Below are 27,693 nucleotides of genomic sequence, written 5' to 3'. Positions count from 1 at the left end.
ACTAATGGAGTGTCATTAAATGATGTCCCACTTTTTTTTCAATATATTTGACCATCAGCACCCTTTATCGAAGTGTCACACTTCACCCCAAATTTCTCCTCTTGTCACGTCATATTTTTTACAAACATATAGTTAATATAACTGTGTGTCGCTTTTTGTCACCCTCTTTCGTCCCCTTGTGACAATTTCATGAGCCCATCTCCTCCTCAAAGCATGACATCATTTGTGGATGACCCTTTTTACAATATCATAACTGCAATCAACTAAACAATTGTTTTTTTTTAACGCAATCACTTAATGTAGTACATTTACTTATGTAGTTTTAAATATTTAAATAATACTTAGACAACTTGACTTTTGCTGCTGAGAGTGTAATGGAGGAAAAAACAATAATCATAAAACTTGAAAAAATAGCCAAGCACCATTTAAGCATGTTTTACTTCACTTATGAAATGTCTTAGTCTTCTAATAAAATTTTCACCTTCAACTTTTATGAATTAACCATAATCAATTTGTAAATTAAAAAAATAAAATAAAATAAATGCACGAAATTACTACATTAAAATCGCCTTACCTACGAAGTTAGTATTCAATCGAAGTATTTTAAGTTTCTGTTATAGAGGAAAATAATGTAGTCCTGAACTAAAAAAGGAGTTTTGAAGGAGTTAAAACCAAAATGAAGGAGTTTTGAAGGAGTGTACTAACCCTGTCATTAAAAAAAAAAAATATTTGACCCTCTTCCCTTTTTTTTAATCACAAAGTGTTACACTTCACATTATCTCCCCCACCTGTCACATGTGAAGCTGTATTACATAAACATATTATTATAAAGTGCTTTTAGTCCAATCAAAATGTGTGATGTCACACTTCTTGTTAACCCAGTGGTTTCAAATCTGTAGGGTGTGCCTCTTTAAGGTGGTATACAATAATTGTAAGGGGGTGGGGACGAGGCACACACCTATTGTCAACATAACATTTTTTCACAAGAAGAAAAAGAGGTGTTGGGAAATAAGAGGAGGTAAAGTGTCATTGCTGTGGTCATCATGTTTGAGTACTCACACTAAAAACATGGATATCTTTTCAATGACACCTCGTTTGAGAAAACTTTGCACTCAAAAGCAAGCAATATTATCAATACTTATGTTAAATATAATAAAAAATAAATATGCTTTGCTGTATAAAAACTATTTCATACATATTAAGGTATTGTTTCCCTTAGATTTTAAAAGTTTGGAAACCACTGCTTTAATTACTCTCTCTTGTCACACAAATTCGCCAATTCCCCTCCCCCTTTTAGCATGACATCATTTGTAGATGACCTGAATGCAAATTGCTAAGTAACAATTCAACTATTGATCAATAATGCAAAAGTACAGTACATGGCTAAAGAAAATGGTCAAAAGTTGACAGTTTGTAACAAAACCAGGGCCAAATCAACCATTTAAGATGTTGAACAAATGATTTGGTCCAGACTGGCTATGATTTTTTGAACTTCACTTCAAATTTTATTAGATGTTTTTCACTCGCTAATCTCTTAAAATTGGACTAGTGGATAATGGACTGGTTTTTTTTTTATAGTTATCTTAGCAAGAGATGCTGGGCTCAGTTTCTACTCCAAGAAGGATGGGAGATTGGAAACATGAGAACATGATGCTTGCTGTTTTTTTTCCTTTGGCGTAGCAAAAAATCATGGCAAAGCAAATATCATAGACCACCATAAACAAAACGATAAACATATATTTACAGCTCTAATAAGCACCAGAGCTTAGTACACTTAAAGAGGAGAAACAAACGAGGCTGACTTAGGGGCAGTTCTTTATATAATCTTGGTAGAAGTTTCATAACCATTCTAGCATATTTTCTATTTGTAAATATTCTACTACATTCAAGGTTTTTGTACTTAATCCATAGGCTTTATCTCTCTGTTGTCTGCTGAAATACTAAAACTACTGGTTAGATTCAATGTCTCACAAAGCTTGATGACATAACGAATATTTGGTCAAAATTAATTCGCCAAAAATGATGGCTACTTGGGGATAGTTCTTAAATTATTCACCAATACTCTTGGCACAATGTTAAATGGTGCATAGCAGGGGAAAATTAACATGTATAGTTTAAGAACTAGGGTAATTTTGAGTTAATAATGGAATAAAGGTCAAATTCAAAAAGGTTACATCAAATTAAGCATACAAAAATAACTATATTTAAAATTTGAAACAATATATGAATTTCAGGGGTTCTAAAGACGGTTAAATTTTTGGAAACTCTTAAGAAAGCTCCCCCCCCCCCGTGTAAAAACTCTTCAAATATGCGCACAAAAATAATTGAAAAAAAAACTTTAAAAACTTTTTTTTTTTAAACTTAAGAATGTGTTGTCAGTACAAAGTTTTTGGAAACGGCAACCCAAAATTTTGGGATTTTTTGTATTTTTAAATTAAAATTTAGATCCTGAGACAATTTTATTCCACAATAAAAATTACTATCAGCTAAGGCAAAACCAAGCTTCTCCATCAATACATGATAGATCTAAGGCAATTCAATAGAAAAACTAAGAAACTGAGAACATAATATAAATGAAGCAAACATTTTTAAATCAATTAAACCCTGATGGGTAAAAGTATTCATGAAAAAAGTGTTGAAGATGGAAAAATCTATTGCGATTCTTAAAAAAGATCCTTTCTTAATACTAAAAAATCAGAAAATGATTTTTTTTCTTTCTTTAAACGTTTTATATTACAAACTTCAATGAATAATACATAGTATTTTATTACCTCCCACAGTTCAATGCTATTATTCAACTGTGCAGAGTCGAAAAGATCATCTTCATAACTTGCATCTGTTTGTAATTTGTTTAATTTCCATCTTCTGTGCTTCAACGTTCCTTTTCTGGGTGGCTTCTCATATTTTGCTGCTTGTACAGATTTCAGCTGCCTTTTTTCTGTTAGAAAACAAGTCATCTCAATATTTTTACATTGTTTGAAGAAATTACAAGGTAAAATACAAGTTAAACAAGAAGTTAGCCCCAGGTACGGCATTTTTATGCCAAAAAATTGGCTTTTGACATGATAAGCATCAAAAATTGGTATAAATGGTCCAAAACTGGTTTAAACTGTTAAAAATCCAAGTTAATACTGTAAAAATCTTATCTTATACTGAGAAAAAGGCAAATTTTATACGTGATGTAATTTTTCAGAAGATTTTAAATCATTTAAATAAATTGATGCAATGCAATTGTACCAGTAATTGCATTATGAACAAGTTCAAGCAATAAGACAAATTAATATTTTATGAAAGCTTAAAAAACCTTAAATTGTAATGACAAGAATGAAACAGCACTTGGTGGTATTCAGGTCTCATGTCAAATCAGTATAGAACCAGCTCAAAATCTTTAAAATCTATTTAACTTTTTAAACCCTTTTAAAACAGACCTCTATTTAGAGCACAAAATGTTTTATCACATTTGTACATTGCAGTTGGTAAGAGATATAGCTGCTCAATGGAAGGTAGGTTGGTAGGTATTTCCAAAAAATAAAACATTGATTTCTATCAAGAATTTTTAAATGTTTGATTTAAATTTAATTTTATAGTGCAGATACCCTACATTTTATCAAAGGCTAAACTAGATCTTGTAACTTCTGCTTCCTTTGTGAGTCGAGTTCAGCCTTGATTCATCAGAGGGAAAAAGGTTAATAATGATGCAATACATAGGGTAGGGGTTTGGGGTTAAGGCCCTTATATGAGCAGATGCATCACTTTAAGATCAGCCATTTTGAATTCGAACGCATGTTTGAGTGGTTGTCTTTTCTGGCAAGTTATCGCGTTAGGTAATTTTTCACTGCAAGAAATATTAATGGCACATGAATGTTTATTAAATAAAATATTATTTTTTGGCCAATTTGTCAAAACCCCAAACGTTGTTCTGGTAACCCTAGCTCCCCAACAATGAAAAATCTGATTCAAAATGGCTAAACTTAAGCTGATGCATCAGCTTGTATATATAGCAGCTCTTGTTGGGGTATGTTGGACCGGTCTAAATCATAGATGTAGTACTAACTAGATACACAAGAAACTAATACATGGGAAAAAGCTCTTCTAGTATAGATGGGCAAATATGGTTGGTAAAAAACCTGTTTTTTTTTTGGTTTAAACCAGGTTTATTTGGTTTAAACACTATTTCTAAGAAGAACCGTTTTATTTTTGGAAAGCCATGAATATTTAATGAATTAATTGTTATTAAATGTTTGATGTTCACATTTTTACGTAATTACTTGATGATTAATTAAATAATTAAAAGTAAAATCTCGTAATTTCATTTCCTAGTAGAGGGGAAATATTGTTTGAAAATCCTTAACTACTAAAAACGTATTATAAATTTTATAAATAGATTTTAGCAGAAATGAATAATCAAAGAAATAATTTACTGTGAGAGCTAAGACATAATTATAAGTAACCAAGAATAAAATCTTATAAGTCAATTTCCTAATAATTACAGAGCTTTCTACTTTTAAAAATATACATAAAAATGAAATTAAAATCTAAGCATGGAAAGTATTTTGCAGTACCTACAAATGAATCATAAGTCTGATCTACATTACACAATTTTAAAAATCAAAAGAGCAACATATGTTTCATTTAAAAATAAAAAAAAGTTACAGATCATGTAATAATTTATGTTATGTACCATCGAGAAGACTTATACAAATAGGACAAATAGGCTTTAAGAAAATCATTTTGTTCTTCATTGTAGACATTATTTCTCCTGGTTTAATGCATTTAAGGAGCACAATTTCTTTTTAAAAACACCATTTTAATTAAAAGCCACAAATAAAAAGACAAGTTCTGAAGGGGTTTTTTTTCTTCCAATCCTAGTGTATTCCTTATTTTTTACAACACAAATCCAAATAATAAAACTATTCTTTTAACACATCTCAATAATAAAGATATTGTACTGTTAAAAATTAATGTTCATTCATTTATCTACCATTCCTACATATTTCTTTTTTATCATATTGGGATTAAAATAGTTCTTTAAAATGGTGAAAATTTGATATTAATTTTGTTATAAAAGCACAGAGTTACATGGAAATTTTCTGTTTTTTTTTTTTTTTTAACATCTTTTTTTTTTCTTGCTCTGACTGCATCGTCTATTGTAGATGCCAAAAAGTGTGTGCAGTCCACCCCCCCCCCCTTAATATTTAAATATTCTACAGAGAGATTGCTTCAATGATATTTGATTTATCTGTATAAATCTTAAGTAATTAAGCAAATTAAGTAGTAAAATGATGTTTTGGCTGAAATATGCTTTTATAGCTATTTTGAAATGTAAAAGAGTGAGAGTAAATAAGCGAAATATAAAACAGAGAAAGAAAAATAAATAGATTAAGACGACAAACTACTGGGATTTTTCTCTTTCTAATTTTAGAAAAACATAGTTGGTCTGCCTTATATTTATGTACCTAATAAGAAAAGTTGCATTGATTTAAGAAAAAAAGAAAAAACATCTAGAAAATTTGCGTAACATTTTTTAAAAAAAGTTTGCAAATTTATTACACAGTAATTTATCTTTAAAGCTTTGCTGGTTAGCTTGCATTAATTGGATTTTACATCTTCCAATCATATGTGAAATTTACGGACACATCGGGAGGTAAACGATTAAGTTTTCTAAAAAAGAATGTTTTTTTAATATTTTTTTAACTACTTGATTAACAGTGAAAAACAATTTATTAAAAACAAAGTACAGTCAAACCTGTCTGGCTCAAACTTCATGAGACAGAAGAAAAATTCAAGATGCAGAGGTATTGATAAAAGTTATAAAATAAGCAATTGGAAAAAAGTCGAAGAGTTAATATATTCTTTTGCAATGATATTGTTCAACATTTTACAATATGATACGTTTTAATGACTCGTTTTACGAATTTTAATGATTGTATTGATTAGCAAGTTAATACATAAAGGATAAAAATTATCTTCTAAATATTTTAATCCAAAACATTGTGATTTACTTTTTCTTTAATCGAAACAATTTAAATATTTAACAAGAAGTTCTGTCTAGAACTAGACGAGCCTACTTTCCCGTATACCCATACTACTTTCTAGTACCTGATCAATATTCTCAAAAATAGCTAAAATTGCAAATTTTTTCAAACATACTTTAAAAATACTTTAAGCTGATTTCTAGGAATAAAATATTCCTCACTCATCAAAAAAAAAAAAAAAAAAAACGAGCAAATAAAATAGCAGCAACTTTTAAACAAAGCAGCTAATACACTTTTTTAGATTAAAAAAAATCTTTAATAGCTTTCAAAATGAAAAACTAATAAGTAAAATTAATAAGCTCATTAAAATAAATACATCATATCAAAAAAAAAAATCGTTTCTTTTTGCCCTGTTGCCAAAAACATTTTTTAAAATGAATTAATGCAATTACTAAAACAAAACAAAAAAAAAAACAAAAAAAAACAATAAAATGTCAACTTAAAGAAATAATTTTCTTTGTCAAAAAAAAAATCGTCTGCGCATATCTTATGTAGAAACGTAAATGACTTTGAGTTTATTCGCCGGTAACTGAATACCTAAGTTTAAACTTTAGCGTGAAAATAAAAACAAGTCATATCAACAATAAGTATTTCACAGTTAAAACCATAGCTGCGGAGTCGGAGTCAATTTCATTTTGAGATAAAGGAGTCGGAGTCGAATATCCAAGAATCGGAGTTAGTCATTTGTCCATAAATTTTTGTCAAAGCTACGAAGTCAGAGTTGAAGTCGGGGAGTCGGAGTCCAATTAATTGTCGGGCACAGGAATCGGAGTCGGAGTCAGGTGCCTCTAAATTCTCGGAGTCGGAGTCTGGAATTTGGCGTCAAGAGCTATTTCTAACAAAATTTGTTTGAAGTAGTAAATCCGCCTTCAAGTACGGAATCTACATTGACTTTCAGTTTCCCCGTAGGCGCTAATGTTAAGGGATTTGAACAGTTCAAAATTGAACGGAAAATTGTTCAAATCAAAAAGATATTTTATATACAAGATTTTCATCAAAAGCTTTTTCCTACAAAGTTTGTTTGAAGCAAATTCGCCTCACAGTTCGGAATTGCCTTGAATTTCCCCGTAGGCGCTAATGTTAAGTTTTTTTGAACTGTTCAAAATTGAACAAAAAATAGTTCAAATCAAAAAGTGAAATATGGGAATGAGGTGTCCTCGCCGAGATCTTTCGAACAAAAAAAAGTTTGTTCGAATCGGACTATTCATTCAAAAGTTATTAGGGGGGGACAGACAGACAGACCGACAGACATTTTTCCCCATCTCAATACCCTACTTTCCAATTTTTAATTTTTCGATATTTATTTATTTATTTTTGAGTTTTTTTTGTTTTTCGGGATATTTTTAAGATGCATTAAGCCTTCTTTCATGCTTTTTTCTTCTTTTTCTGATTTTTACTGGGAAAGTAGGCTAAAAAACAAACTTGTAGAACACACACAAAAAAAAAAAAAACTGCTACCGATTGACTGGAAAGAAAAACTCAGGAAGCATTTTCACTTTTCATCAAAGCCCCTCTTCCAGTCAGTTTTTTAATGGATGAAATTGCTATAAAATGTAATCCTTGTACATAAAGTTTTTCTTGAGCTACACAACTCACAAGACTTGAATGGTTTTTCACTAGTAATATGAGGAAAAATGTTTTCTGTCTCCCAGTTCTACTGTTGATTAAAGATCGCTGGAAAACAAACTCAAAAAAATACAGTGCAGTCGGAATTCGAGTTTCGGAAAATTTCAATCCAAATAGACATGGGGGAAAATATTAAATTAATGCAATACACCCAAAACTGTTTTTATGCATTCTTTTTTTAAGCTATTTATTTATTTATTTATTTTGTGAATTTTTTCTGCGCGGTATATTAAAATTTCAATCAGATTGAGATTCAATTGACAAAATTATTTTCAAAACAAGTGCGAGGTAGCATCTTCAAGTAACGACATAGGCACCCCGATGGAAAGTCACTGTGTCCAAAAATTTCCTCATTTGCGATATTTTATCCGAGTACTGGCCTTGGCAAAAATTATTCACTTGGTTTATTTTGATTTTGTTTAAATATCAATTTTGTAAGTTTTTGGGTTAGAGGGTTTGTACTCAATTTCAGAAATAAAATGAAGGAGTTTTGAAGGAGTAAAATGAGATTTTGAAGGAGTACTATCCGGCTGTCCTTCAATGATGTCGCACTTTATTTTCAAGATTTCTGACAACCTTCCCCCTCTGTCACAAAGTGTCACACTTCATCTTACTCCTCCTCTCGTCACGTCATATTTTTTATAAACGTATTGTTATAACTGCGTTATGTTACTTTTTGTCACCCTCTCTCTTCCCTTTGTCACAATTTCATGAACCCATCTCCCTCTGAAGGCATGATATCAATTGTGGATGACCCATTTTACAATATCATAACTGTGATTTGCTAAACAATTGTTTTTTTAACTTAATATGGTACATCTGCTTATGTATTTTTAAATATTTAAAAAATAATCGGACAAACTGACTTTTGCAGCTGAGAGTGTGGTGGAGGGAAAAGCATGATTCATAAAACTTGAAAAAATAGCCAAGAACCATTTAAGCATCGTTTACTTCATTTTTGAAATGTCTTAGTTATCTAATAATATTTTCACCTTCAACTTTTTAAATTTTTATGATCAATTTGTAAACCACATCTTATGAAAAAATAAATATACAAAATTACTACATAAAAATTGCCCATATGCTTTGGAATCTTGGTCCTTGTGACAATGTAAAGTTGTTGATTGAAGTATTTTAAGTTACTGTAATTAAGGAAGACTAAGATTATGCAGTCTTGAACTAAAAAAGAAGTTGTTTTGAAGGAGTTCAAATCAAAATGAAGGACTTTGATGGGCCCTTCAAAAAATTGTCCTAAATGAAGGAGTATTGGAGGTGTTTTGAAGAAACGTACGAACTCTGGGTTATTTTATATGCAAGACTTTTTTTATGTGGTCCCTCTTCACAGCACAAAAAGAAATATTTTTAAACTGTATTGCAAAAACAACTTTTTAAAACTACTTGTAAAGTTTCGAAAAATTTTTTAATGGGATTTTTGTATGCGGTCCCTATCCACCGCATAAAAGCAGGTTTGAGTGCAAATGCAGAAAAATTTTAAAATTTTGAACGGGAAGGTTTTTTAGCTAGACAGGTTCAAGATGAACAGGTTTGACTGTAATACATTTTGTTATAGTTAAAAATAAAAAAAATAATAATAATAATAAAAACTATTAGCCAATGCAAAAAAACAATATCAATCAAAGTAGTTCTCTCAGAGTATTAGGCATTATGTTTCATTACATTCCAGCTATTAAATGCTTTTTATGAAAATATTTTAAATTCAAGCACATTTATTTCCAATATGAAAGTATAGAAACATATACCAAAGAAATTGACCAAGTTTACAACAATTTCCCTGAAGGTTAACAAATTAAACTTGGCATGGTTTCATAACAAATACGAAGTAAGCTCTCTTTTTCATTAATAATAACCATAAATATGAAATATTAGGACAATAACAAAATAAAATCCATACCTTTTTTGTAGAGCTTGTAAGCATCTGTATAAATTCCAAAATCAAACTTGGAAGTTTCGCCAAAAAGAAAGCTTTGTAGAATTTTTATAAAATTTTCTCCCAGAGTATACTCGGTGTTGGCTTGAGTGAGCTTGAAATGTTTGTGAGCAGTTTGAGATGTTTTTTGCAATTTTGTAAAAAATTCAATTATATTGGATACAATTTCCTCAGGTTTCTTCATGGCAACACTCTTTAACTCCTCCTTGTCTTTCAAATTATTATTCAAATCCCGTTTTATTATCGCATGTTTAGTCAAATTATTTGTAAACTCTACACATCTTTTACAATTGTGAGTTGATTTTTCACAATTGTGAAAGTTATTCCTCAAAACTGATGGCCCTGCTTCAAGATGTTGCTCTGAAGTATTGTTGTATTTCATACTAAAACATGACATTTTATTGCTTAGAACACAATGATAATATAGTGGAATCCTAAAGTGTCACTATCATATCACACCGTCTGTAATTAAACTATATTTTCTTGTTTGGTTTACAGTCATTAGAATGAAAGCGTTTTTAACTTTGTTTCCCATGAGCAGAATAGAAGCAAAACCTGAAAAGATGAAAGAAAAAAATTAAAATTGTTATCAACAAAAGCATTTTCAGAAGCTGGGGTTGGTTGGGGAACTGGGTCACTGGGGTAAGTGAGTTACCTTACTAAAACTGAAAAATGGATTTGGTTTTTATACTTTTTTACACTGATTGTGTCATATTTCCCCACAGTGATTGTTTTTGCATATATTTGGATTTCTTTGAATTATTTTCTATAGGTCATAGAACAGAGACAAAACAAAAAATTCTGAAAAAAAAAATTTTTTTTGCAAGTTCAAACAATATTTTTCAAAGAAGTATTTCCAGGTTGTTTTTTATTATTTTTTTAAAGATCATTAAACTTTTGTGTACAGTTTAACCTAAAGTGCATATTGCAACAAGAATTGTTGTATAAATATTATTAATAAGTGTTTAAAATGAGGGGTCCCACTTACCACCTAAATTTTTGCTATGCCTAAATTATGCCGTAAATTTTTTGGGGGTAAGCGCCCCCCCCATAAAGTGAGGATTTTAATATCAAAAGCAACTCTGAGAAATATTTGTATTTGTGAAATGCAAAACAATTATGATGACCTAGTAAGAATTGATAGTTCGGTTATATAACTACTAAAGCTTGTGGCTATGTATTTGTAAAACTTACATCAATGGTAACTATAAAGTACTAAGGTATGTAGGTCTAATGTTCAGGGTTGGCAAAAACCAGGGTTTTTTTAAAAAAGCCAATGGACCCAGGGTTTTTAAAATATCCCTCCCCCCCCCCCAAAAAAAAACCCCCCAACTGAAGCTGGGTTTTTTAAAAAAGAAATGCATTTTTTTTTTTTGTCTTTTTTTAGGGAAAATGTGGGGGGGGGGTACTTGTAGCATATTGTAGCATAAGTATATGTACAAAGCACAAAAATTGTCTTGGGGGGAAAAAGGCAGGAAAATTCAGCGTTTTCTGAAGAAAAGTATAAAAGACATTGAAACCCAAGAATGGTGAAGTTTCAGATTTTTTAGTTTCCATGATAACCAACAGTTAAGGCAAAGTTACTTCTCAAGTGATAAAATCTTTTGTTCCTTTTTAATTACTACATTTTTCTTTTCTTTTTTTGCATTTTACTTTATTGTATTTCATTTTGTTATGCAATACTGTAGAACCTCAAGTAGTTTAAATCCCTTTTTACTGAATTCCAGCTTAATCAAGTCATTTCTTTGAATTTTATGTTGCCTGTTTTTCTATTTCTGTGTACAGAGTAAGAAATATTAAACGTTTTTGTAAGATGATGAAAATACTGTATATCCTAAATCTGTTTTCTGTCCAACTGTTTGTAAAACCTGTTAATTTCTAAAAAAATATGCCTTGTTTATTTGAGATTTGTGACGTGTTGGTTTGCAGAAAATAATTCACATGAAAGCCTTTTAGCTAGAGTAGTTTCCTCTGTACTGTACAATCTACAAATATTGAGAAAATCAATGTGACAGGACTTAGTCAAGATGATTTGAGTTATTTATTGAGCAGTTAAAGAAAAACGTTAAATATATTTATTTAAAATCTTTGAAGTATTTTTTTAATGCTGTTAAGAGTTAAGAAATACTATTGTGAAAGTATTTAAATTAATTAATTTTTTAAAAAACTACTCAGAAAATTTAAAAAAAAAAAAAAGTGGGCTAAATAATGGGATTTTTTAAATGGGTTTTTTCAAAAAAAAACCCATTAGGTCCAACCCAATTGGGTTCAATCCGGCCAACCCTGCTAATGTTGGAAGTGGATGATACTAATTAAAAAAATATACTGCTGAATTTGCAAGAACGAATAAAAATATTGTCACTTTTTATTAGCCTGTTGGAGATGATTTTGGAATTATTACTGAGGATGAAGTGATAATAGTTCTTCCTCTTGGCCAACTGTAAATTGGCAGAGCCATTTAGTGTTTCCAATTTCTTTTCAACTTATAAGTTTTGGTAATTTACCAAAATTGATCTTACTCAACTGTATTATGTTTATTCAACACATCTTTGTATGTGAAAGTAAAATATGTACTTATAGGCTTTCATTAAATGTCACAGATGTATTCGTTTTGCTTTTTGTTTTAAATTTTTTTTGTCACACAGATTTAAAAGGAAGTAAAAATCTCATAAATGAATGCATTTACAAAAAAAAAAAAAAAATCATACAAAAATTTACACACTTTATCAAGAAAACCTCCTTGCCTCGTTTTTAGAGATGCTTGATTTAAAATTAAATAAAAGAGGGGGTGGACCCACTTACCCTAACTATAGGGTAAGTGGGACACCCATTTGATATTTTAAAAAACATAATCATTAAGGATATTTAAGGCATTATTTTAGAAAATAACAATGAACTTTTGTTTATTAATAATGTCCAAGATAAAACAAGACAATGAGTTTAAAATTTTTTGTTTCAAAACTTTTGTATAAGGTTTCAAAAACAAATTGTTCTCAAAAGGGGTACCACTTACCTCAACCAACCCTATTTAAAATTATAAGACATTTCAATGAAAATACATATTTAATATACAAATGACATTAAAGAACGTTATTTTTAAAGTTTAAGGGACAGTAAAATTTAAAATCAAAAAGTACAATAAACTAATTAACATAAAATAAAAATAAATAAATAACAGTTACTACTTACTGTAAATTTTCAAAACCAAACCCATTTAGTTAACTTTTCAGCAGAGTTTGCTTTTAATAATGGGTTCTATATCATGTAAAAATGACATTGCAATGGAAATCCATCACTTTACATCAGGGTTTGTTGATTTAAATCATGATTTATATCGAGTGATTTTTTAACAAAATTATTGATTAAAATCCTTTGATTTAATTTTATTAATGAATTTTGTGCGTATCAGGTTTTCAGATTCCTGCAATATTGCTTTTATTTCAAAATACGTTCAGAACAAGTAAAAAATTGCAATTTTTCTTATAAACCATGACTAATAAAATTAGGAAAAGTAAATGTTCGACATAGTATATTATCACTAAAAACATATGTGATGATGGAAACCTTATATTTATGCAAAGCATAAAACAAAATCACATCTTACGTAAACATTCTAACATATTTATATATATAAATCTTAAATATTTATAAAATAACTCATCCTAATTTTAAGAGTAAACTGAATGGACTCATTATTTTAGACTGCTTCATTTTCAAGGTTTTTTGCCTTCTTCATCCCAATTGAGCACTTGTATCCGTTTTAAAATTTTTGTTGACTACGCTGATAAACATAAACGAGCTGATGTGTGCATCACATGACTTCCTTTTACTCCAATTTTAATATCATTTTCCCACTATTGGCAATTTTAATGTGATTTAATAGTTTACTCTCTAAATATCACCTCCAGTGTCCAAATTGAAACCAGATTTTTAAATTAAAAAAAATCGCCAAATTTACCACCAAGTTGGAGATAAAACTTGGTGACCAAAAGACTGGCGATATATCGCCAAGTGTCCAACAAATTATATCACAACTTGAGTTTACATCGAAATTAACAATGATTTCCCTCCAAAAAGGGGCAAAAGACCCCTTTAGGAACATCCGAATGCAACCAAAAGAGAAGGTGCACAACTAAACCCCACTAGGAGTCTACGTACCAAATTTCAATTTTCTAGGACGTATCGTTTTTGAGTAATGTGAGATACATACGCACATACATACGTCACAAGAAAATTCGTTGTAATTAACTCGGGGATAGTCAAAATGGAGATTTCGCGTGTCTATACGTTCTTAGGCACTTATCCACATGTGGTCGAGTCGAAAAAAAACTCAACATTCATTCGGAGGTGAGAAAAAAGGAAATTAAGGCCGAATTTTGAGTGAAAATATTTTTGCAAATACAATACTTCCATTTTTGTAAAAGGAAGTAAAACCGCCAAATTTTAAGAATTTTTTTTTCTAAAAAGCATGAAAGTTATAATTTTAGGAAATAGTAGTACCACTGTAATTATAATTGAAAGATTTGTGATTGCAGCTGGGGGGGGGGGGTAAACTTAATTTGAATCATGCATTTGCATTAAAGCTGCTATACTTATACCTATTATGAAAAAATAGCTACTACCATGAAATGAAAATAACTAAAAAGTTGCTTTTTCATCTATTGTATGAAATATATTATGTTGATAAATGTAAAAGTAATTATGTATCTACAAATTTTTGAATATTTAAAAAAAATCAAAAAAATCACAAACCCTGCTTTACATGGAAATCCACCGACTTTACAGCAAGTTTACTGTTAATAATGGATTCTATATCATGTAAAAATGACAGTGCAATGGAAATCTATCACTTTACATCAACTTTACAGCAAACATACTTACATGAACTTTACAGCAAAGTTAGCTTTTAATAATGGATTCTATATCATGTAAAAATTACAAAAATACATTAGAATTGCATATTAGCAACACGTTAAGAAAACAAATAATGACTGAAACTGAGGTCAAATATATGGAGCGTTATGAAATACTACTGCAATATTACCAAGTTTCGAGTTTTTAGAAGCAAATACTGCATTTAATTTAACAGCTCATTTAAAAATGAATTTCATTCTTTGTTCATTAGCAGCAAATTACAGACTCAAAAAAACGTGTAGGGTGAGTTGTTTTTAAAAGAGTATATTGTAAGGATGCATTTCAAATAATTATAGCTAAAGCATGAGTAACAACAGAAGAGGGGGGGGGGGAGCCTACGTGGCGCTGACCCTGACATTGAAATTTTTAGCAGTGCAGTGCTTTAAAGGCCATTATTCCTATTGGGAAGCTGCACCTGCGCCACCGCTTATGGGAGTGGGAAATCCTTCTAAAGTATTCGTATATTGAGATCAAAGATCAGCAATCTGCGATTGAAAACAGCTATCGACCGTCTTGAAATAATAAATACTCCAGCGACCAAGAGCCATTGCCTATTACCATTGTAAAGACAAAATCATATGTCATCAAAATGACAGCAGCAAGCTGAAGCACAATTAAGAAAGACCAAATATTTTTTTTAAAAAAGGTATGAAGAACTCAAAACAAATCTTAGTCCAAAAAACTTCATCTTTTATCAAAAGGTTGTTTAAAACTTTTCGAAATCCAAAAGAAGAAGAAAAAAAAAAGTCAAGAAGACAGACAATTTTTAAAAAGCCAGTACTGCAACCCTGGTTTTCCATGCGAGGAACTGCTTGCTTGGTTTCGAATCTGAAGAAGCGTCAACAGTGATTTCTTATCATTGCATAGAAGCGACGGTGTCACTGTGTTGTCATGGCAACACCCCTTCATTTCTTGACATGCATGGGCAGTGGCGGCTCGTGCCTTGAAAAAGTGAGGGGGCCAGATCATGGGTACACTCGCACCCCCCCCCCCCCGGTTAAAAAAAAAATAAAGACATTTAAAAAAAATGTTTTAATATATTTAAACTATATTGAAACAATTATTTGTGTTAAATAAATAAAACTAAATTCATTTTAAACACAGGACAAGCTACAAAATACTTAAACTTCTAATTAAATAATGAAAGATATTAATATCATGTTTATGTCCGTCATTGCCGGCGTGGTGCACTTTCAACCCGACTTTCAAAAATAAAATTTAATTAATCAGATAGGAAAAAGCTACAAAATGCATCACGAAAATTATTTATCTCACATTTATGTCCAGCATGCTTATCAGTGCTGCAGTATGATACCTCCCTTGCAGCACCGGTAAGGGGCTGCAAGGGAGGCACTTTCACACCCTGGTTTTTCAAAATAAATAAATAAATTTTAAAAAGCAATATTAATTTAATATTTTTGATAGTAATATTATTCTTAATCTTTTAATAACTAATTATTTTGAATGAGTAAAATTAATTTTATTTTAAGCAAGGGCAAATTGCAAAAGTGCACAAATATTGTGATCAGAGAAATACGTAAAAATTATAAATTAATTAACTTTTACAAAGATGAAAATATGTCTCAGTATTCGCTTAAAAAAAGATTTTTTTTAGAGAGAACTGAGTTGCGAGAGAACTGAGTTCTCTCGCAACTTCTGGTTGTGTTGGTGAGCTTTTTGCACTGATGAAGAGGCTCCATTGTAGCCTTGAAATAGCTATATGCTGTATTTTCTCGAATATTTGTGCTTTAATTACGTTGTTTTTTCACCTTAATCATACATGAGCAGTAATTTAAAACACGTAATAACTTCTTTGTAAAAATGGGAAGACATTTTTAGAATAAAAAAATAATCTTGTAACAATAGGCACTCACGTACATACAACACACAATAGTGAAGCAACTAGAAAATAATTTTTGAGGGGAAGGGATGGGGTGGCACAGTAGGAAAAAATCTCAATTTGATTGATTTGATTTACTCATCAAATCTCTCAATTTTGAAACTTGAAGTTTTAAAAACGCAATTTTAGACGATCTTTGGTGATGTTAGGGGAAAGAACAGTACAGGGGACTCCGCGGAAATTTGTTGAAATTGAAGTCTTAAAACGCTGTTATAGGCCATATTTGTTGATGTTAGGATAAGGGATGAAGTTCCGGAAGTATCCCCGATCTTTTTTTCTTTCTTTTTCTGAAAAATTAATAGAAGTCAATGCCTTACCCCCCCCCCCCCTCCAATTTTTTGAAATTAAAATTCCAAAAACGCAGTTGTAGACAAACTTTGAAGATTTTTATGAGAAATGGTTCTGGAACTCTCCCCTGGAATTATTTTCAAAACTGAAGTCCTAAAATCTGCCCGAAGAAAAAAAAATCTTCGTATAATCCACGGATAATACAATGCAAAAAAAAAGTTTTGATTTAACATACAATTTTAGCAACTAAATCAAAAATGTGAAAAAAGTAATAACTTTTAAGGTACGTTCAAATAAAAAATAATCTGAAAAATATTGATTTATTCTCTAAATTGTCATTATAATACGCTAATTACTTGAAGACAAAGAGTAAAGAAAGGAGCAAACAATCTAATCTTCATGGGCGGATTTATGGGGGGCAAAGGGGGGCAATGCCGACCAGTTTTGGGAGGACTTTATGTAGTAACAACACATCCTCCAAAAATTTTTTAAAAAATCATTTTTTTCTTTTTTCTTTTTTGACTAGTTCAGAAGGGCATGGGTGGATTTATAGGAAAGGGGGGGGCAATGCCCCCCAGTTTTGGGAGGACTTAAAATAGTAACAACACACCTTCAAAAATTTTAAAACAAAGAATATATTATTTTTTTCTTTTTTAAGAGGTTACAGTACCTCAAAAATGATGAAAAAATTTTATTGCTTATTTCAAAACTAAAAACTATTCTGAACACAGAAAACGTTTCATTGCTTTAGTTCAAATATTTAAAAAGTTATGAGTGGTTTTAGGCCATGCTCGCTATGTGTTCTTATGCAAAAGAAAAACTTTAAACTGCTTTTTCTCGATGATGGTATTTTTGTGTTTTCATGTCATTAGAATCCCTAAGGATTTTCTTCTATTTAAAGATACAGCTTTAAAGTAATACTTCTTGCAATTGGGATAACATATTCGACAAAACTGTGCATTGGATAAGAATTTTATAAATTACTCAAATGCTTAGAGCGTGTTAAACCTTTAAAAACCAATTAAAAAAAAAAAAAAAACTTTGATTTTTTACCTAATTAATCAAAGAAAATTTCCTAACAAACTCATAAGCAAATGAATGCACAGATTTTTAGAGATGATTATAGTGATCGTTTAGCAAAAAAAAATTTTAATTAGTGCAAAAATAAAAAAGTCTTAGGGATTTCAAAAAATTGAAATTTTCTTTAATTTTTTTCATTTTTTAAAAATTAGGCAATATTTTTAAATTTGAAAATAAATTATTGATTAAGAAATAACAGGGGTAGAAGTGTTCAACTTTTAATACATAGGACATTTTCCACCAAAAATATAAGACAAATATAGGACATGTTTTATGAATAATACTGATAAGAAAAAATAAACAATACATAGTATATATATTCTAGATTTTCTTGCATAAATTATTATCAATGATTTCAATTAATCATACTGCATATAGTTAAAAAAACCCAAACAAAAGTAAACTTTTACTTAAAATGAGTCTGCAGTTCTTGAATGAATAGCTTCAGAAAAAAAAATAAGTTTATACATTTATATATGTATTTACGCGCGTTTAAGGCCATTTTCTATGCCTTAACTGCCTACATTAATCAGACTGTGCAAAATCAATTTTTTCTCTATGTTTCACTATTTTTACTTTCTTCTATATCTAATATATAAGAAGAAAGTATTGGATTCGTGCAAATTTTCGAATTTCGAATTTTGACGGATTCGAACGTTTTGAGGTGTGCTGAGTCCATTTCGACTATTTTTGGAAAATGTCTGTCTGTCTGTGTGTGTGTCACGTCTGTGTGTGACCAGTTTTTTTGTGGCCGCTCTACAGCAAAAACTACCGCATGAAATCGAACGAAATTTGGTACACATATGTGCCCCTATGTGAACTTGTGCCCATTGGTTTTTGGCGCGAATTCCTCCAAGGGGGGGTGGAGCAATGGGACGTTTTTTGAGTTACGCGTGATTGCTATTCCTCAGGAAGTAACTGGCGGAATCAAACAAAATTTGGTCCATATGTTGCCAGTAACAGGAACAGGTGCTGATTCAGTTTTGGTGTCAATAACTCAAACGGGGGTTGAGCTATGGAACGTTTTTCGTCGTCAATTGTGACTGCTGTATCTCAAGAAATAATGAACGGAATGAAAGAAAAATTTATTGGCAAGTAGTCCTTAGTGGGTATAAGAGCTGATTTTATTTTGGTGTCAACATCTAAAAAGGGGGTAGCGCAATCGCCCGTTCTTTTTTTCCATTGTGAGTGCCCTATCTCAAGAAGTAATGCTACGTTCTGGTTGAAATTTGGAATATATGTGAATCCATATGTAAACAAGCTTTGGTTCAATTTTGACGCCACTCGCTCCAAGAGGTGTTGATTTTTTTTTTTTTTGAATAAAAATAGTTTTATTAATGCAACAATAAGAAAGATAAATCGTAATAGATTGTCGTCTGCGTATTTCCCGTGATTTTAATTGCATGGAAATGATCGGAAATATTATCTCAATGATTTAAAATTTTTAACTGTTGCCATCTTATGTTTGTCAACAAATAAAATATTTGTAATTAATTCAAGCAAGGCTTTTAAAAAAACTTTCAATTTTCGCTCTTTGCTTTGCTTTTGCAATAATTCAGACATTGGGATGGTCCGTCCAAGTTTTTTGCATCTGTAATTTTGTTTTCATTGGGAATATTGCTTCCTCGTCAAGCATGGGGAGGGATCAGAAAAAAAAAGAAAAATATAGAAGAAAGTTTCGTGATGGCCACAACATACCTAGGTTTTTTTTTGGAAGGTACATGAACCTTTTCTTTTGCCTCTGATTGTTATGCATCTCTACAAGAATTTCCCATTTCTTTATGAATTTTGTATTTAGTACTATAATAAATCATGATAAAACAGAACTCATTCCTTGGTAATGCATAATTTATTGCTTTCCCAATTGCAGTACCTTAATTAACCTTAAAACTCTTATTATAGAGTCAATGCTTTAAGATGATCTTTCTTATGTCAGTATCTTTTTGTTTGCGAGAAAAACCTCTTTCAACTGATGCTACATCTTATGAAAGGTGCTAAAGACTTTCACTACTAAAAAACCTAAGTATTTGCATCTAGAAAGCTGATCAATTTTTATCATTACGAAGTATTTTTTCAAAATGAATTGATTTACATCCAACTGACATCCAATCCCCATTCCTCAAAATTTTTAACAAGATGGTGTCGTATCAATGCAAAGGATCCTGTATAAATTTATTTCTTTTTTAAATTTCTGAAAAGGTTTTTTTTCAATAACTGATTTTGCTAAAAATATAGTGTTCAAATAATGTAAAATTCTGGTTTTAGTAAGAAGTTCAAATTTTGAATCCAGGCAGGGTTAATTTATCTTTTTTATTTATTTATTTATTATTATAATTTTTTTTTTTTTTTTTTTTTTTTTTGCATAATTACCTACAGTTAAATATTTTAAATAGACCTTTTTTTTAACATAAATAGCGGCTGAATCTTCCCACCTTTTGTTTGTTAGTGAAAATTCATTGGCAATGTGCTTCATCAATAGTTTGGAGAACTTGTCATAAAATATAGACCATTGAAGCTTTCTCTTAATACAAATTGAAAATTTTGTCAAAAATACTCTACAAAATTTAAAAAGACAGGAGCTGGCAGAAAATTCCAAAAAAAAAAAAAAAAAAATTATAAACAAGCATCTTGTTTTTAAGCAGTCTTGAATTGTCAAGTCGTGAAAGAAAGTGCGAATCAAGTGACCAAAAGGCTTTTCAATTTGTAATTTTCTACAATTTTTTATAACAAACTAGAAAGAATATAGGAAATATAGGACAATTTCAAAAATAAAGGAAATATAGGACACTTTTGATGTTTTTTTTTTGAAAATATAGGAAATATAGGATATATAGGACTACTTCTACCCCTGTTATTAGGGACTAATTAATTGACTAGGACCAGCCTAGCGGGGCCCAGAGCCTGTTGCTGGTTGTCACATTTGTATTTGTATTTTTGTATTTGTACTTTCACAAGGAAAGAGTCTAAACAAAGGAGAAATAAAAATTTTTTAAACTAATTTATATTAAGTAGCCAGAAAGCACTTGAATCTGTAGTTATCTTTTAAAATTTGCTGTTTTCACTTTCAAAGATATGCAATTCCAAGTTTTTGCAATTGACCAGCTGATACAGATATTAAATTCTGTTCAAAGGTCATTTCCATAATGTCTTGTCCCACAAAGCAGAATACTTTACGATGTTCTACAAAGTAAAATCATTTGACCAAAATTGTTCTTCAAGCACTTTAAAAAGTGTGAAAAAATGTGACATTTTCCACAAATTGAGTGCTAAAAATCAAAATTGTTTCATATAGGTGTTTTTTTTTTTTACTAGATTATTGCTATTTATTTCTGTGGAAATCAAGGCCGTATCCAGAAATTTTTTTCGGGAGGGGCCCGGATTAGCACATTGCCCTAACACACACACACACACACATATAGTACATATAGACACACCAATCGCATAAAAATGTTAACATAGAAGCCTTTTTGTCTCGATTTTTAATTATTCTACTGTTTGGACTGTTGTTATTTTAATTCTTATTATTTTTCTTATTCACCTTGTAGTGGTAAGGATAACAAGAGAGTGTCCCTTTAAATCGGATGTAGAACATCCATAATTTCAGGAGGGTTTTCCCCCCGAGAAATTTTCGAAAAAAAAATCTGTATTTTGAGGCCTTATATTAGGTAATTGAGACAACAAAAAAATGAAGAAAAAAAAAGGAAAACAAAGTCTTTTAAAAGTTATACATTCTTTTGCAAATCAAGATCAAACAAAATAAAAATTGCTTGCTTGACAAATCATGAAACTTAATGGACAGAGAGAAAAAACGAGAGAGGAGAAAAGAGAAGCACTTCGTCATCTGCTCATATCGACTTTTAGTGAAGTTTGTTTTTGATCACTCCCCCTACCCCCCCTTTTTTTTCATTAAATGCCCTACAGTATGAAAATTGTACAAAATAGTTTGAAAGAAATGGTGTAGACATTCAGAAAATAAGAACGGAAGAGTAATATTCTAGCCATTTGTACAATTCATACTTTATTTTCTTGATAAGATACAAAATTGAAGAACTTTTCAAGAAATTTCAAAAACTTAAATAATTTTCAAAGACTCTCGAACAGTTTAAATTATTTGAAGCTCTTTACTTACACTTTTCAGAAGTTGATTGCACAATCTTACAAAATGATTATAACTTTGTAACACACACCCGTTTTAAGTTAAAAATAAATGCAACGAAATATTTCTCGAAACAAACTTTTTTTTTCAATCACAAGTAGTGCAGAAAATGAAAGAGAGTAGAGTAAGTGTTATTTTTTTTCTCATACTAAAGGTATTAACAGTATGCAGTAGAAGTAAGAAAAAAAACAAGCAATAACAAAAGAACTTCCATGATACTGAATTTGGCATTAAATAAATGCAAGACAAGAAACATGTCAGTCACAAAAATGATCTTGAAAATTATGCTACAAAAACGCGAGAATCGTGATTTTTGCATTTTTTACTCAGGATGTATCAAGGAGCTGAATTTGGCACATCTTGTAACAAAATACTCGCCTAATCGTAAACTAGGGGCCCAGCCTTTGGGGAGTCCCCGGCTCGAAATCAGTACAGTGGAAGTTTTAGAACAGTTTTAGGGGGAGGAGGGCAGGGTCGTGCATAGAGGGTAGAAGGGACACCTGTTGGCCCGGGCCCGAGCTTAAATGGGGCCCAACATTTTAAAACCTAGGGTTGAAAATATGGGTAAACAATATGGAGGGGGCCCAAAAAAAGCATTTGTGACAGCCCCAAAATTTCTGTGCACACCCCTGGAGGAGGAAGTGCACAGAAGTCAGTTTGGTAGACTTGAAAAGTCTACTGAACTGACAAAGGGCCTGCCTTAACCCTGGACTGCCCTGAAATGAATTGGGAAAGAGAGCAGGAAGTCCTAATTAAAGGTCTAAATTTCAAGTGTGCCTTGCAGCTAATGAGAACTAGAACTGCTTTTTCTGTATTTCTTCAAAATATTATAAATTTTAAATGGTAGAAAAATTAAGAATAAAAAAAAAACCTTGTTCTGTTTTACAGTACAAAACATTTCGGGTTTCGCGGGGGGCCCGGGCCCGTCAGGCCCCCCCTCTGGATACGGCCCTGGTGGAAATGAGATATTTCTGGAAACATCACATCTTTCAACCAAATGACTAATTAAAAAGCACAGAATTTGAAAAATTAGTCGATCATGAAAACTAGAAATTCAAAAAAACTTTTAACAAGGTGTCAAAACTAAACCGATGGAGATTCTCCAAAAATTGTTTATATGCTTTCTAAAATGCACAGAAAGAGCAAAGATACAAAATTTTATAAAAATACGAATTTAGGTGTCAAACCATTTTTTTTGGTTGGTTTTACATGGCATGAAGTAGCAATTAAAATAATGTTACTAAAGAAATTACTGAAATAATAAATAAAATGAGTCAAGTTTGGGTTGCATATAATAAAACGCTTCAAGATTTTCTAAATAATTGAAATATTTTCTGGATGCAAAGGGATTGATATCTCAAACAAGACACGCAATTTCCGGCGATGGACATGTTTCAATGTTCGCATGTTTCCAAAACATACGTGTATGGCGGAAATGGCAGAGGATGAAGATAGATTGGGAGAGTCCCACAAAGGACTATCGAATTCAATTTTGCGAGCTTTCCGCCAAATTATTGTAAGTTGCGAGAATTTTAGATTTTCTTCTAATTTTAAGAAATCTGCAGATTTTTCGCAAATGTCTATCTTGAGTTGGAAGATATTTGTAGAAAATGTGCAATTTCTACAAATTTTCGGCACAGCAGTTTGAGATTTTCTGCACCGCATTTTCCGCAGATTGTCTGCTCCGCGTTTTCTGCAGATCTGCACCATGGTTTCTGCAGATTTTCTGCACTGCGGTTTCTGCAGATCTTTTGCACTGCGGTTTCTGCAGATTTTTTGCACCGAAGTTTCTGTAGATCTTCTGCACTGCGGTTTCTGCAAGGTGGTTTCCGCAGAAATTTCACTGAAATTTGCAGGAAATTTGTCAATTTTCCTCTCACATTTGAACAGAATTGTTCTGCAACTCAGTCATCTGTTCTGCAATGTACATCGCAAATTTAGCAGTATTTTGCTTTGGGGGTTTTGCCGACAGAGGCTTTCTAGTTTTTTTGTAACCTCTTTTAATTAAAATAGAGCTAAACTTTCATTTTTTTTAGACTCATTAATATTTTTGTTATTTCAACAAATCTGCAATTTTTTTTTTTTTTTTTTTTTTTTTGTCCTAGTTGATTTCTTTCAAGTTCATTCTTTCTCATTTTTCATTTCAACTATTAATTCAGTGGTGCTGAACCTACGAATTGCGAAGTTAACCTGTGCGGCCTGTTATGTTCAATGTTACGACTCTCTTTGAAGCAACAACAATTTTTAGTTTGTATTTTTCTTCTCTTCCATAGTTTCAAATGTTATTTAGAAAATTAGAAATAAATAGATTACAAATACGCTCTAGCCAGTGAGATTCATCTTTATAACAAGGCTTAAGGTTAATAGAAAAATTTGGACCTATTGAACTAATGTACTTTTTGTGGTCTTTATGATAATCCTTCGCTGCTTTTACTATCAACAATACCATGAGAAAGCTATGATACAAATAAAACTTTGATTTCTCAATGCCAGTAAGCTTGTAAAAATTTTAATTGTAAAATGATTTTCATATTTTATTCAGTAATGTCACATCTTTAAAAATTCTACAAACTGCTCATAATGTAGACTTACTCTTAATTTTTCTGTAAAAAAAAACATTATTTGTTAATACTTGTTTTTTACTTCTTCAATTCCCAAAAAAATTTCATATGCATGAAGTTCTTTAGACATACAACAATTATTTGATTCGAAACGAATATTGTACTAAAAATATCTATTATTTATTATCAAAGCCCATATACTTGCTTTTCAACTCTGCCACCCACCCTCAGGAATATTGTGTTTTTTCAAGTAGTATAAATAAATTTGAGCATTAAATAAAAGAGGAAGCTTCAATTCCATACATGCCAGTTGAAAAATATCAAGAAATAAGATGTAATAAGTTAAAGTTAATGCATTTTTTAAAGCAGAAAAAGTATGCAAATGGCAATGAAAAAATTGTTGAGCAGAAATTTTAAAGAACTGTTGGAACAATTAATATCATAGTTGACATTGCAACAGGGTTGGCTTTTTGCCGGCAGAAACTGGTTTTTGCCCTGCCGGTGGCAGAAACTGGTTATAACCGGTAAAAACCGGCAGAAACTGGTAGAAACTGGCAAAAACTAGAAAACGTTTTTTAATAGCTCTAGTAATTACTTAATGACAGGCAATTAAGTAAAATAAAATATATAACTCATTTCGTCATTGCAAAAACTTAATATAATAGTTATTTAATAATTAGTGTAAAAATATGTTAAATAACAAGACTGACACTTCTAAAGCAAAGTAAAATTTATCGTAGTTGAAATTGCTATGTGTTAGAAATTTTAGCCTTGTAATGTTGTAAGTAACAAATTTTTCAGTTTGTTTATAATTATTTTGTTTGCATTTAATATAAAGTGTGATATATCAAATATTTAAATAAATACATATTTTTTTATATCATTAAATTCTAAAATTCAGAAACTTGTCATTTTACACTTAATATAACTGAATAAAGCTATTCTCAACGAACAAAGAGCTCCTCCCCCCCATTTTGATTTCTATGGAAAGCTAATAATCCAATTATATAAGTACTAACACAGTCTTCAACTTTGCTGTATGTAAGAAACAATATAATTGGTTAGATTCACTGACTCATAAATGTAAAGAGTTTCATTGGTTGAAACTAGGGGTGCAACATGGATGTCGATGTTTTGGAAACATCGATTTTTTTTGTTAAAACATCGATGTTTTTAACATCAATGTTTTACTTTCAATGTTTTTGGACTATCGATGTTTTGGTTTCAATGTTTTTTCGATGCTGATGTTTTTGCATTTTAATTGAAAATTATCATAAAATATTGCTCCAATCTTCTCGCTAGGTAATTAAGTTTACTTATAGAGTTGCCAAAAAAAAAAAATCATTTTTTGCACCCGTTTTATAAGAACAATTTTTCTGCGTAGAGGATGATTTTTGGGAAGATCACTACAAGATAGTAAAAGATTAACTAGAGAGTAAAAAAGAGATCAAAGCTATTGGAAGAACCTGACACTGGTAGTCTGGTGCCAGAACTTGCAGTCTATTTCAACGCTCCAGTTCTTAAACTAAAGGAAAATCCTATACGCATTTGATAGTGATGGAAACTTCTGTTCCATCGAAAGAGATGTTTCTCAGACTGGTGGGATAGTCTGCGAAAAGAGAAATGCCCTTCTGGGGGGACAAAGTAAGAAAACTTCTTTTTCTCCAAACTGTCAACACCAATATTCGGGCTTACTTATCAATTTCCTCCAACAAGTCGTCCGTCTATTACCTTAAATTTGTGTATAATTATTAACTAAGAGTACAACACATATTTCTTGCTCTTAAAAATAATATTTAGAATTAATTTTGCATTTTGTTCCATTAAAATACTTAGCACAACTTTTTCCCATCATTCAACTGACGGTAAGTGCTAAGACACATTTTTTCTTAGATTCTTTTATGATGTAAATTTACTTTTAGTTTCATTCAGTTAGAAAATATTTCCTTATTACGATAACTAGTTTGTATTAATCGGTGCTTGTCTTATTATAAATTTTTGTCCTACTATAATACCAAGATGTTGCGAAATTATTCTTATTAAATTATATTCATGATTTGAGGTTCAGTATTTTCAATGTATTCGTCGGATACGTATTCTTTTGTATTGCTTAAATTAGTGTAGTATATTCAAAAATGTATGTTATACATTGATAAAAAGATCAATGTTTTAATTTCTAACATCGATGTTTCGATGGGATTGAAAGAATCTTCTCAAATTTCTCCTTTGTGCACAACAAATTAAGAAATTGTTTAGGTTTAGAAACAGCGTCAAAACTTGTATTTTGTTACAGGCTGCTGCAGTGTGAAAACAATGTAAAATTTGATTTTGAATGGTGATAGTGTTGTAAATAAATTGTATTTGGGTTAATATTTAACTATTTCTCTTATACATTTTCTATTGTATGTCAGGAATTGCATTTATGTCATTTTTTGAGTTTCTGCCAGTTTCTGCCATAAATGTGGCAGAAAGGGGTTTTTGCCATGCCGGTTTTAACCGGTTTCTACCAGTGGTTTTTACCGCCTTGGCAGAAACCTGCCAACCCTGCATTGCAAACAAAATTTTGAATGGGTAACGAAAATAAAGAAAAGAAATCCTTGACTTGTGTTTTATGACATTTGCCTAAGCTTACTAGACCTGCTGAATTCCCTGATTTCTGTATTCTTACACTATCGCAACCACCCTAATGGACGTTTTAGATCAATTTAACTTTTCAACATCTTTATATTGCTAACATTTAAGCATGTTGATGGTTTGAATCGATTCAAGTGCAACAGGATTGACATTTTTTAACTAACTTGAGAAACTGAGTTTACAAGTCCTCTACAGACCAAAGAAAACCAACTAATGGAAAGATTAAAATAATTGATGCAGGGGCGGATCTAGAGGGGGGCCATGGCCCCTCCCAAAGCCTTGTAATTGCAGGAATTTTTTTAAGCAAAAAGAAAAAAACATGAGAATATAACAAAATTTAACACATGTATTTTACTGAAAAAAAAGTATAGGCCTTAATTGGGAGATAAATTATATCCCTATCCTCAAAACAAAACTTTTTTTTTCCAAAATTTTTCTCCATCTTTTATGTTATTTCTTGATTCCAACTACAGACACTTGGACAATCTCTAAATGCTGCGGTTCTCAGAGTATACCTATTGTTCACAAGACCGAAGAGAGCCTAAATTTTC

At 30.9% G+C, this 27,693-nt stretch overlaps 1 protein-coding gene across 2 annotated transcripts in view; it reads right to left on the bottom strand.

The window, feature by feature from the left end:
- LOC129223884 (uncharacterized) overlaps nt 1-27,693 on the bottom strand; it is a 61,208-nt gene that overhangs the window by 6,849 nt on the left and 26,666 nt on the right. For both annotated transcript variants that reach the window (XM_054858255.1, XM_054858254.1), the window contains 2 exons: nt 9,574-10,164; nt 2,772-2,938 (listed from right to left, as the gene is read on the bottom strand). In XM_054858255.1, the coding sequence (XP_054714230.1) occupies nt 2,772-2,938; nt 9,574-10,006 (600 nt within the window). In that variant the 5' untranslated portion in view covers nt 10,007-10,164. The remainder of the gene's footprint in view (nt 1-2,771; nt 2,939-9,573; nt 10,165-27,693) is intronic.

The sequence above is a fragment of the Uloborus diversus genome, chromosome 6 (genome assembly GCF_026930045.1).
Source record: "Uloborus diversus isolate 005 chromosome 6, Udiv.v.3.1, whole genome shotgun sequence".
Lineage (NCBI taxonomy): Eukaryota > Metazoa > Arthropoda > Arachnida > Araneae > Uloboridae > Uloborus > Uloborus diversus.
This window is presented reverse-complemented; position numbering and strand designations above follow the sequence as displayed.